Source organism: Salminus brasiliensis, chromosome 6 (assembly GCF_030463535.1).
Source record: "Salminus brasiliensis chromosome 6, fSalBra1.hap2, whole genome shotgun sequence".
NCBI lineage: Eukaryota > Metazoa > Chordata > Actinopteri > Characiformes > Bryconidae > Salminus > Salminus brasiliensis.
This window is the reverse complement of record NC_132883.1, coordinates 42,624,200-42,637,569: the sequence shown is the minus strand read 5'-3', so window position 1 is coordinate 42,637,569 and position 13,370 is coordinate 42,624,200. Positions and strand designations below refer to the sequence as shown.

Sequence of the window (13,370 nt, the reverse complement as noted above, 5' to 3'; positions counted from 1 at the left end):
AAAGGATGTATTCGGACGAATTCGGACAAAATCGGACGTGGTCCGCAGCAGGGATAGCTCTCAGTCATTTAATTAAACTGACCCCAGCACACAAAAAGATTCACAGAAGTATAACTTTACTCGCTGGTTGTAATGTTTTGGCTCTTCAGGAGGTGAGAAAATGCCAGGAACAAGGTGCCATGCTGTCACTTGCTTTACTTGACCTGCTCCTTTTGTTAACCCTCAGTTTGGCTAATGAGAGCGACGTGGAGGAGAGGACCGAAGGATTACAGTGAGATTACCGGAGGTGGAGTTGAGCGGCAGGGGCCGTAGCTGTGAAGTCACAAGGCCTACGTGTGTGATTGATGCTGGAGGTAATAAAAAATTCCACCGGCAAAGAAGCGAGCGAGTGAGTGATGGAGGGAGGGAGGTTGGGAGGGAGGGTGAGTGAGTGATGGCTTTCTCTCACATTCTCAGGATTTTAGTATTAATGCCACTGTTGTTTTTCTAGATCCGTCCAGGAATGAGCAGTATTAATATTTAAGCTGCCTGTTCTAAAGCCTAGCCCGGGCTGCAACCCCAACACTAACAGGTGCGTTACCGCATATTTAATCACCCTGTCAGAGAGATTGTTTTTACTCCGAGGCCGCGGATAATTCTAGTTTTATGAAAACGAGATATCTAAGGCCAGTTTTGGCAGAAATTGTAAGTAATTCAAGAGAGAGAGAGAGAGAGAGAGAGAGAGGGGGGGGGAATAAAAATATGAGCGCATATGTAATGTACTGAAATACCCTTGGCTTCCTTGGCTTGGTGGATGCTAGCAGCAAGAGTTTGTATGTTTGTGTTTTTACTGGAAGAAAAACTTTTAAAAAAGTAAAAGTTGTCAGAAATATCTTTCCTTTCTTCCAGGAGCTCATCTCGCACATTAAAGCCCAAGCCCAAGGCCGAGGACAGTGGAATAGCATCCTGCCTTCGCTGAACCATGAGTCTGGTGAGCCGAGATGTCTCCAGAGAGACCCCAACTCTACCCCAACTCTATCAGTCCAAACGGCCTGCTGTAAGTACACGCTGCTTCGCCTCCTGGAGGTGTACTCATACCATGATTGATGGAGGTATGTCAGAACCTCCCAACTTTTATGATGACGGCCCTGGAAGGCAAAGTTTTATCCGAACTTCCAAACTTCTAATAGTTTGGGCCTAAAATCCAAATAACACACGTTTTTCAGTACATTGAGAAGCGCTGGGCTGATTCTTGTGCAGTGAGACACCTGATTATCTGAATATCTGAAAGCTTTGACACTTAAACCACCTGCCTAATGAAGAGTAGATCCTCCTTGTGCCACCAAAACCCCTCTGACGTGTCCGAGCATGACTCCGCGAGAGCTCTGCAGGTGTCCTGTGGTATCTGGCACCAAGATGTTCTAGCAGATCCCTGTAGGTTGTGAGGTGGGGCCTCCATAAGCATCAGTGAGCCTTGAGTGCCCTTTACCCTGTCACCAGTGCACTTTTGGTAGGTACTGGCCTCTGCTTATCGAGAAAACCCATTAAGACCTGACCCAGACGTCCAGCCATCACGAACGTCAAATTAGAAAGAAAAAGCACTGATTAGACGATCTGATCTGTATCTCATGACCTTGGTAAATACAGTACAGTCTCATCTCGTCCGATCAACAGCATTTTCGTTGTTTATGTTTCATTAAAAGCATCAGACAGATCTTCACATTAAAGATGGGATATCGTTATTAATGGTTATCCATATTGGACCAAAATCGGCAATGGATTGAATACCAGAGACTGGAATTTCCCATCTCTGCCTGCCTCAGATGCCTTGATGTGTTCAGTCAGGTTTAAAACTCTGTGATGAATCTGTGAGCAGCTTTCCGACAAGCACAGGTGAGCAGCGAGAGCAAGAGCCAAAACACCCGGGACATGAGGTGCAGGCAAGCTGAACTGCCATCATGCAGAAGGGGTCGCTGGAGAAAATCAACACCGCTGTTGGGTTTGGAGCCTCAGAGTCCGCATTCCCGGCATCGTTCACCATCGGTCTGCCCCGGCAGTGGCCGCTCACACTGTGCGAAGACATCCTTGTCTTTAAAGATCAAATGCATGTTTTTCTTCTTTCCTTAACTTGCTCTGCAGGACACAACAGCTATGGCCAGTTCCTCGAGCTCCAGTTTGGCACGTTTTCAGCAACTCTTAGGATTAGACGCGCTGATTCACAGATCCCGCAAGGTTTCTAGGGTGTGTAGTGTGAGCCTCCTGCGAGATCGCTCGTGTGTTGTGCACAGTAGGGATGCGCCAATATGGGATATGCTGTAGTTTTCATGCCTGTGTCTGTAGAGAGGAATTCTTATCAAAATTATTACAATTCCTAAATGTGAAATCGGGACGAAACCCACCTGGATCGTCATGTGGACTGTGCCACTGGCTGCAAGACAGGCCCAAACCATGGCCGATCCACCCCCACGTGTAACAGTTGGAAAGGTGTTCTTTTTATGATCTTCATTGCAGGTTCACAAGTGCCTCGGGTTTGTTCAGATGTTCCTTTAAAACCGTTGGTACGTAAGGTACCTTCTATGGAGGTCATATTCATGCAGGAGTCTCTGCACAGTAGAACAAACCACCAAATGGGACCTCAGCTTGACCTCCACCGTTCTTGTTATCTGCACTTCCTAATAAGGATTAATAAGGATAAGGCTTCTCCTGCATCGTGGCCATCAGTTGTTGTAATGTTCGGAGTGCTAGACATCTGCTTAGAGGAGCCCATAGCTGCTGACTGTTGGAACAAGGTTCGAGGTGTCGGAGTTTTGCGTTTTCAGGGCAAGATGGATTCAGTCAGATATCCGGAAATCCTAAGAGAAAACATCAGGCCTTCTGCACGGACGCTGAAGCTTGGGCGGTCACAGGATAGTGACCTCAGTTATTTAAAAAGGCCATCAAGGCTCGGTTTCAGAAGAAGTCCTGGAAGATTCTGAAGTGGCCGTCACAGTCGCCTGACTTGAACCTCATAGAGGATCTTTTGTGGGATTTGAAGACGGTGGTTGCAGCAGCAAGAACAACCCAAGAACATCAGTGAACTGGAGGCCACCGCTCATGAGGAATGGGCTGCAATTGCTCAGGAACGCTGCTGCATCACTATTGCAGGAGGTCAGAACAGTGAAGAACGGCTTCTCTGCTTAACAGTCCTAAACAGGCTTGTGATGAAGGAGTTGAACAGTTCTGAGACGGCAGTCGTCATTAAAAGTGGTATTTGTGTTGAATTTGGAGGAAGCGCTTGTTGTATTAGTTGTGGCGAGATTTTTAAATGGGTCTTTTTTGATTGGTTTATCGCAAATCGTTGAAAGTTCGTCCGTTTTGCTGATAAACGTAATTTGCAGTGCAGTTCCATGACTCTTCTCTCTCATCTGATCTCCTGGTGTTAATCGTGAGAGATGTTCCCTGTAATAATAATCCTACTCCATTACTCCATTACATCACTGCTTATCAAGTTAGCACTATGACGAATCGCAGCCAGCCAATCTCAGATAAATCCATTAGCTTTGCTGACACATTGCAAGTGTTTGACATGACAAATTATGGCTGTTTCATCGGGGCGCTCAGCGACTGTGCATTGAAAGGCGCTGGTCACGATTTATCACCCAGTTATTAATTGCACTATTAATATTGCCCAAAGTAACCAGAGTTGGCAGTTCATCACTGTCTGTGCTTGTTTACGTCAACTTCGGGACACGCTTCCGTCGGGATTTCGGCCCGGGATCCACAACTGGATTTCCATGATCTGTGCTGGGAGAGAGGAGGGAACTGTATAACATTAGCAGCTGCCACAGCACAATTTATCTCTATCAGCGCTGGATTTTCTCTAGCAAAGGCCTTCCCCTCGGCTAGAGATAATTGTGAGGCTCTTCCATGCCCTTAACCCCATTATTGCTGTAATATCCTCCCTCAGCCCCCTCTCTCCGTCTTTATCCGCCTGCTGAGGGTGAGCTGTATGCTAAGCTAACTCGGTCCAGATGGGCATATATCTCTCAGCGGCCCGTTCAGTTTGACATCTCTAAAAATGGTTCAGCTGGACGGCCTCGGGCACTTGGATCTTGGGACAGATTTTCCATGTCAGACGTCAAAAAAACAATCTAGATAAACAGCCGACGCTCCTGCTGCGGGAAGAGGCATACTCCGAAGTCCAGAGCAGGGATAGCGGGGATTGTTCCACTACAGGGGCATGTGAACGTTTGTGGCTGGTCAATCCTGGTCAAGATTTGTGCTGCTGTGACCAGTAAGATAGGAAGACTATGTATGTTTTGGACATACTATATGGACAAAAGTATTGGGACACCTGCTTGTTTATTGTTCCTTCTAAATAAAAGGGTGTTAGAGTTGGAGTAACTGTCTCTACTGCCCAGGGAAGAAGATCCCATCCATCCCACCTCATCTCCAACTCATCCCAAAAGTATTGGATAGAGCACCCACCATCATTCCAGAGAGCACTGGAGTTCCACTGCTCCACATCTCAGTCCTGTAGGGCTTTATTCCCCCCCACTCTGGCCCACGCCTGGCATTAGGTAGCATGGTGCCAGTAGGTTCATGTTTATTTATCTGCTCCAGAGAGTCCAATATTCTATTGGCCTCACTTCTCTACAAAGACTAGACCAGCTGTGTGGGGAATATTTCCATTTTATTCAATCCAATGAATTCCCCTTAATTCCCATAATTACCCATGGTAATTCCAATGGTAAATTGCCCAAATTCCCAGAATTTGCATCTTTAATTTAATTGGATTTTCATTTTGACACTTCTTCCTACTCTCAGCCTGTAGTTTAATACAAAAATACACAGTAGAATAACGTATGGCTAATAAGCCAATGATCTCACCAACAAAGGTCAATTCCAGAAATGCGAATTCCCATGTAACCAGCACAGGAACAAGGAGTCCGAGCAGAAGGCCTGGGAGAACTGGTCAAACCGAACTGTACGATGTCTGATGACGGCATCGCTGTGGGCAGCGTGTTCCGAACCACCTGAAACAAATACCCACTATTATTTAGCTCCAGGGCCGCACCATTAATCATGTATTAATTGAAGTCACGATTTTGGCCCCGGTGGTCAGATCACAAAAGGCTGCAACTGATAGCTTTAATTACCGCTGTGCTCACTCAATCACTGTCGAGAGGTCTAGTGACAAACAGCACTATTCATTTACAGCATTTACTTCATTTACTAATTAGTCCGCTGACAAATCAATGGGTTGGCGTGGTGGGTAGTGTGAGTGTATTGACTGGGAGTGGGACATTCCTGTCTAATTCTACGAACCCGCTGTAAATTTTTGGGGTTAAACGCAGCTAAATTAGAGCATTTCTATGAAGCGTTTAGCAGCTACACTGATTATTCAGACGAACTAATTACGTTAAATTGCAGGTGTTCTCATTAGCATTAGCTACTGGATTGGGGTGGCTTCTTTTCCTGGGTTTCGGGAGGCAGGGAGTGCAGTCAGTGCTGGTTGTTCTGGGTTTCTGAGCGGCTTTATCCAGCCCTGTGAACATAACGTCATAGACTAATTATTGTTGTAAATCTCACTGATGAGCATAATCAGATTCAAAGCACAGAACAGGCTGTGCAAGATGCATGCACACACACACACACACATGTTGTGTCACACACTGCAGTTACATAAACACTGGGTGAGAAACTTGTTTGGGGAAAATCAGCTGGAAAGTATCTGTGAAATTCCTTGGGATCTGAATACCTTTTTTTAAGACTGGACTTTTTTTTGAGTTGGACACGGATGGAATTTGGCCTTGCTCAAGGCTCAACAGTGGCAGCTTGGCGAACCCGGCTATCCATGATGACCATGACATCAGTAATCCAGTGCTCTAACCACTAAGCCACCAGTAGTGGTCACCCTTTTAACCTTAAGGGAAAAAAATAAGTTGTTCCGTCATCAGAATTCCCAGTTGAATCCCAGTTGAGCTTGTGAGGAGTCCCAGGGAGTCATAGAGAAGAATGTTCCTTAATGCTTCTCTTTACATTATCCTAGCTAGGATAGCTGGGGTCAGAATGTGGGGTCAGAGACAGTGGAGCACAGACAGTTGAGGACCTTGCTGAAGGGACCAACAGTGGCAGCTTGGTGAGCGTGGGTATCAAACCCACAACCTTGTGATCAATGACCCAGCACTCCTAACTACTGCCCTGCCAGTTTGAAATGGAACAGATGGCTGGACTCCTGTAACTCGCAGGAAGCACATGCTAGCCTTCACAACGCTGGCAGGAGGGGAATCCCAGCTAGTCGTGGGAATTTGGTCCTAAAAGTGGGTGTTTCTCGTTTGCCAGATCATCTGGAGGTCACAAGATCGATTCCCAGTGTGCACTGGATCAATAGGATGGCCCTCCATCTCCCCCATCACTCCGAACCTTGCCAGCTGTCACAGGTGTCTGTAAGCTGATGGAACAGCAGTCGTTTGGAAAGGAGTGTATGACTGGCTCCATGTAACTCCTTCCCAGCCCTCACCTTCCCAGAGTCCTAACTAGCGGGTGCAAATTTGCTTCTATCATCAGGAGGAGGTCACAAGTTCGATCCCCAGGGTTGCCATAGCCACCTGTGGCCGATAGTCCCAGAGGAAAACAGCATACCTTTACTGTCATGATTTTCCTAGACTACAGTGAAGGTAAGGACCTGACCCAATGACCCAACAGCTACAAGTAATCAGATCCATCCGAAATGGCAAAATTTGACCATTTAGTTCACATGCCAACCTGACAACGAGCATCACGTGGGTCCAGTTCGAGCAACAGCAGTATGTTAGCTTACTCCCCTGTTTCTCCCAGTTTGGTTCTGCCAGCTAACCCACTCATTCGTAGCTCCCATTAGCACTAGCAATGCCCCAGACACTAGGAGGGTAAGGACTTAACATAGCGCCTCTTTTTAAAACTGTCCAGGCAGCTGACACGCTCTGAGGAAAACGCCGGGCCCCCAGCTCCACCGCACGACTGACGAGCGGAGACAGCATACTGTCATTATTTTCCTAGACTACATTGAAGATAAGGGCCTTGCCCAAGGACCCAACTATGACATCTTTGCAAACTTGGGTATCGAACCCACAACCCTGTGATCAGTGGTAGCATCATGTTATTGAAGTGTCCTAGCTAGTGGGTGGGAATGAACAAAGCCTTACATTGAGGGGAAATTGGCTTCGTCTGGAGTCTGCTTTGAGATTGGATAAAGAATTTGTTGAGTGATGGAACTGAACTCAGTCATGAGCTCAGTTTTGTTCTGGTATTTCGCTCAGTTTGAGCAGAGAGACCATTTCCAGAACCATGGAGTATTTGGAACATTTGATCAAGCAGTAAAAGTTGTGACAGCTCCCCAAATATTACGTTCTCCTTTTTTCCCCAAATTTTCTTCCGTTATGAGTCGACACCCGAGGTGTTTTCTGCCGCAGTTTGGTGACAGACGCTCTTCACACTCCAAGACGTTTGACTCACATCCGTTTAAAATGAAACTGCAGCAAAGCTGAAAATGAATTTCAGTAAATGCTTCTGCCTGGCTGTCAAGTGATCATTTCCGCATGGTCATTACATTTGACCAGAAGCACTTGGGGGGTGGAGGTGGGAGGGGGGGCTGCATGAGGAGGCTAATAGAACATCATCTGTAAAAATTGGATTTCGGCAGAGAAGGATATTAAAAGAATTAACCTGGGTGTCATGGATCCTCATCCATTATGCAATCTTTTTGAATAATTGAGCACTCTGATTGGAATTTCCCTGCACAGATTAGCCCAAACGCTGCGATGCCGTCAACCACAGAGGTATTTTTTTGTTTTTTTTTCTTCCCTAAATGATAAATCAATCTCTCTGTCTCTGGCCCAGTGTCTTATCTGTCTGCGCTGTAATGTGCAGATCAATATCAGCCTGAATTGATGTCACCCTCAATTGAAATTCAGTTTGGGAAATGATTCAGTGTGTTGTTGACACTTCTCTTCACACACAGACGGTTTTCTTCTCACTTAGTCGCAGTGAAATTCACTCAAAACGAAGTTTCTTTTAGTTCGGTTTATTTGCTTCGTCGACGAAGCCTTACTTTTGACCTTGTCTCAGAAATGTAGAAACCTCAAGATCGCCCAGAGGCATTTTTCGGGATGTGCTGTGGACTGAGGACGGGGCAGTGGTGGATCAGCGGTTAGAGCGCCGGGCTATCGATAACAGGGTTGTGGGTTCACTGGACCAGTAGGATGGCCCTCCATCTCCCCTATCACTCTGAACCTTGCTAGCTGTCACAGTTGTCTGTTTGCTGGACAGGAGAAGACTATTTGCCAGTCTGTTTCATCAGCTGTCATTTGGAATTGAGTTTATGACTGACTCCTTCCTTGGCTCTGTCATCAGGAGGAGGTCACAAGTCCGTTCCCCAGGGTTGCCATAGCCACCCGTGGCCGGTAGTCCCAGAAGAAAACAGCATACCTTTACTGTCGTGATTTTCCTAGACTACAGTGAGAATAAGGGCCTGGCCCAAGAACCCAACAGTGACATCTTTGCGAAGTTGGGTACCAGTCAGTGATAAATCTGATAAATCAGTCAGAGCAACAGCTGTGTATAAGCTTAGTCCCCTGTTTCTCCCAGTTTGGTTCTGCCAGGCAGCCAACAAGCTCTGAGGAAATTGCCGGGCCCCCAGCTCCACCGCACCAGCAAACAGATGCCGGCCAACATCGCTTAAGAGTGACGAGGGGAAGGAGTGTCTTTTCTATTCCGATTGAGGTGGGCGTACATGGACGTATTGCCATCAGCGGCCGGAGTGGGTAGACGGTAGAAGGGGTTGCTGACTTTGCATGTATTGGAGGAGATGTGTGTTAAGTTTATACCCTACTACTAGTGTCGGAAACATGGCTAGTGCTAGAGGGAGCTACAAACGGATGGGATAATTGGCAGCACCAAATCCTGAGTCCCCTAACCTAAACGTCATTAAAAATCTGGGGGTAGATCCTCTTACATGTACGGTATTCAGTGGATGCTCTGTAACCCTGGAGAGCACAGTAAGAACATTAAGAAGGAGAAGTGGAGAAGATAGAGAAGTGGAGAAGATAGAAGGAGAGAAGATATAGAAGGAGAGAAGAAGGAGAAGGGGAGAAAATTTAGAAGGAGAGAAGAAGGAGAAGGAGAGAAGAAAGAGAGAAGATGGAGAAGGAGAGAAGATATAAAAGGAGAGAAGAAGGAGAAGGAGAGAAGATATAGAAGGAGAGAAGATGGAGAAGGAGAGAAGATGGAGAAGGAGAGAAGAAGGAGAAGGAGAGAAGAAAGAGAGAAGATGGAGAAGGAGAGAAGATATAGAAGGAGAGAAGAAGGAGAAGGGGAGAAGATATAGAAGGAGAGAAGAAGGAGAAGGGGAGAAAATTTAGAAGGAGAGAAGAAGGAGAAGGAGAGAAGAAAGAGAGAAGATGGAGAAGGAGAGAAGATATAAAAGGAGAGAAGATATAGAAGGAGAGAAGATATAGAAGGAGAGAAGAAGGAGAAGGAGAGAAGATGGAGAAGGAGAAGTGGAGAAGATAAAGAAGGAGAAGATGAAGAAGATAGGAAAGGGTAGGAATGTAGGGATCATGGCCATCGTGACCATGAGTCTGAGCAGCAGGGTGTACTAACTTTTGCACATGCTACAAGTACTATTTACTTGTTTACTGCGTATTTACTTTCCCAATGTGAGTCCTAATTTAGTCATTTCCAGTTCCAAACCCACTAGCTAGACCACCCTCCATCAAACCATCAGTCCTACCAGCACCTGGAGGGTGAAGACTAGCATGTGCACAGCCAACACTGCCAGTTAACATGGGTCAGCCGACCGCGATGAGAAACCGGTGAGGTGTCCGTTCCAGAGATGGGCAGATGATGGAGTAATGGAGTAATGGAAGTGGCTGGGGTGCTTCAGTAAGGATGGTACACTGCTCTTTGGCTTGGAGTGGCACATTCCATTTGTCTGATAAGCTTGCTGTGAGAGGTGTTGACAGTTTTTCAGACGATTTCAGCGACGGTTTCATCCCCCGGAGGCACATCACAGCTTTTCCTTGCCATCGTGTCAGTATCGCTGTGCGTGACCGTATGTGTGACTTCTCTGTGCAGTTGTCTTGGGGAGTGAAGATCCGGAAAAAGTTGAAGGTCGTGGCTCCGTTCCTTGGCAAGTTCAGACCCCAGGTGGGGCAGTGCTGCCATCAGTGCACCCCGGAGAGTCTGGTGAGTGTGTGTGTGTGTGTGTGTGTGTGCTTGTTTCTACAGTATAAGAGCCTGAGTGAAATGCAGGTCTGTTGATTATGGGAACATTTCTTTTGGGTTGAGAATTGTCAGGCACGCAGCATTATCAAGGGAAGACTGGAGAAAGTGATTCGGAGCACAAGTAAACATGTTGTTTACTGGGTGGGAAAAAAACTGCAGTTAGGGGAAAGACAGCAAAATAATTAAATAAATAAATAAATAATGAACACTCCAGAGGTTCACTCCCAGCCACTCCATCACGGGGCTTTTTTGACGAAGCGGTAAATGACTAAGCTTGTTTTCTAGGAGCCTCGCGTCCCCGTGGAGGCATCGTGTGTGGTGGTAGGAAGTGGAGGTAATGGAGCAGTAATTAGATGGTTATTGGTTCAAATCCCCAGGTGTGTAAGGGGTTTAATCTCAGCTTCTGCAGCCCAGCTGCAGTTGAATTCTATTTGATTTGTCCAGCGCATCAGTTCTCGCCCAGAGGCTCTGGTTTGGAATTTGTCATGTGAAAAACGTCAGGACTTGGGCTGTAATTTGGCAGTAATTGGACTTTGTTCACGGCGCTGATGAAAGTGAGTTTGAATTTGAGGAAACATGACCGCAAAAGGAGCAAAACTAGTCGTGCTTCCACGTCCCGTGACTGTGTGTTGTGTGTTTCACCTGAGCTTTATCCTCTGTCTCTTAGGGCCGAAAGCTACTGCAGAACACCCCATCTCTCGGCTTCCAGAACCTTCTGTGTGTGAATGAAACCCACACCAGGTGAGAATCTCTCCACTCTCTAATCTTAAAGTAGTCGAGCAGGTGTAGGTGAAAATCCACACAACCGGTCAGATGTTTGAGGACGCCCAGAGAGAAGGAGAGAGGATGGAGAAGGAGGAGGAGCAGTACAGATAGAAAAGGAGAGAATATAGAGAAAGAGAAGGAGAGAAAAATGAGATGGAGAGAAGATAGAGAAGGAGAAGGAAAAAAGATATAGAATGAGAGAAGATCGAGAAGGAGATGGAGAGAAAAGAAGAAGATAGAGAAGAAGGAGTAGAGGTGATCTAGAAGGAGAAGGGGAGAAGATGGAGAGAAGATAAAGAAGGAGAAGGAGAGAAGAAGGAGTAGAGAAGGTATAGAAGAAGAAGGAGAAGATGTAGAAGGAGATGGAGAGAAGATGGAGAAGGAGAAAAAGAGAAGTTAGAGAAGGAGAAGGAGATGGAGAGAAGACAGAGGAGAGAGGACAGAGAAGAGGATGGAGAGAAGAAAGAGAAGGAGAGAAGATGGAGAAGGAGATGAAGAGAAGATGGAGAAGGAGATGAAGAGAAGAAGGAGATGGAGAGAAGATAGAGAAGGAGAGAAGATGGAGAAAGAGATGAAGAGAAGAAGGAGATGGAGAGAAGAGAGAAGATGGAGAGAAGACGGAGAAGGAGAGAGGATAGAGAAGAAGATAGAGAGAAGACAGGAGGAGAGAAGATGGAGAAGGAGATGAAGAGAAGATGGAGAAGGAGAAAAAGAGAAGATGGAGAAGGAGAGAAGATAGAGAAGGAGAAGGAGAGAGGATAGAGAAGAAGATGGAGAAGGAGATGGAGAGAAGATGGAGAAGGAGAAGAGAACATTTACAAGAGGGACAGCAAAAACTAGCTAGAAGAAGAACAACGTGAAAAAGAACAATAAGAGCAGGAAGACCAATCAGAGGAAGAAGAGGAGGGAGAAGAACAAGACCATGAAGAACGAATAGAAGGAGAATGCACACAAGCCGATTCACCAGCAAGGTTCACATGATTCCTGTGTCTGAGAACTCCTTTGGTATGTGAGCTTTGAGCTGGGAATGAAAATGGTCAGTTTGGTACAGCGGCGCTGACCTTTCACACGCTGGACAGATCAGGACTGTTTGATTAGCTTTACTGAACTGAAGAGCTGAACTGTGTTTCTGAAGGATGTGTTTCATGTGGTTGTTCAGGAATGATGTCAAAATGATAATGGAAATGTCATTTATGTTCTGTGCCTTTCCCCTCTCTGATCATTAGAATGAGGCATTCGAAAAGTCTCGAAGGCACTAGAAAATAATCAGAGGCACCACTACCACCACTTTAGAAAGATGACAGAATCTCCCCTCTCGGCTTTTATATGGATTCTCTCCTGCTGCACTGATTAGACCGCTGCCTTTTCATTTTCACAGCCGCCTGCCTGTCAGCCGGCCCATCCGGAAGGGGCCCAAGCACCAAAGCCAATTAAGTGCTTTATCAGATGAGGGGGAGCAGAGCGGTAGGCCTCGTGCAGGGTTTCCACGGCCATGAAGATCCTGTACAAATCCTGAAATGAGCAAATCATAGGGTTTTGTCATCGTCATGCAAAATCCTTGTATCTCCAAAAATATCTTTACAACTTTCAGTGGAAGTCAGTGTAAAGAGATTCTATTCCAAGTCATTGTGGAGCGTTTCTATTGGTCCGTTCATCACTGGATTTTAACACAATGTCATTGCCAGATTCCCACTATGTCATAAATTGAAAAAATGAGTGATGAGATCTCTATATACATAAATTAATAAGGGGGATGGGCACCCTTTGTGGCCCGGAGGTCAAGTCCCATGACAAACCTTAAACCTTGGCTGCTCTGGCTGAGTAGTTGTGGCCCAAAATACACCTGCCATCCCTCCCCATAACTGGCTCATATTCTACCCAGAATCCCCTGCTAAATGTTAGTGGACACCCCTTCCAATGAAGGCATTCATCTGCTTTACGTTGCACCCATTGGTGACATTGATGTGCAGATGCACAAACACACAACATATCTAGTCCCTGTACAGAAGAACTGCCAATAGATTAGGACTCTCTGGAGCAGATGAATAAACATGAACCTACTGCCACCATGCTGCCTAATAACGCCAGGCGTGGGCTTAGAGGCAGGGTGTTACCCCCACCAGCAGTATTGAGCTGTGGAGCAGTGGAACTCCTGTGTCCTCTGGAATGATAAGGATGGTGCTCCACCCAATACTTTTGGGATGAGTTATTGTCACTGAATACAATCAAATCCTCACAGCAATGCTCCAGCTCCAAAATCTAGTAGAAAACCTTCTTCCCTGGACAGTAGAGACAGTTACTCCAACAAAAGCAGGATATACTCTTTTTAATAGCCTTAGAAACAGTCAATGAGCAAATGTCCCAATACTTTTGTCCTGCTA

At 46.2% G+C, this 13,370-nt stretch overlaps 1 protein-coding gene across 1 annotated transcript in view; it reads left to right on the top strand.

Annotated features, from left to right (window-relative positions):
- The first annotated feature begins 961 nt into the window (after positions 1–961).
- Positions 962–13,370, top strand: part of gpat2 (glycerol-3-phosphate acyltransferase 2, mitochondrial) — a 42,299-nt gene continuing 29,890 nt past the window's right edge. Inside the window, exons 1-3 of the mRNA XM_072681126.1 lie at positions 962–1,036; positions 10,075–10,185; positions 10,892–10,965. Of these exons, the coding sequence (XP_072537227.1) occupies positions 962–1,036; positions 10,075–10,185; positions 10,892–10,965 (260 nt within the window). The remainder of the gene's footprint in view (positions 1,037–10,074; positions 10,186–10,891; positions 10,966–13,370) is intronic.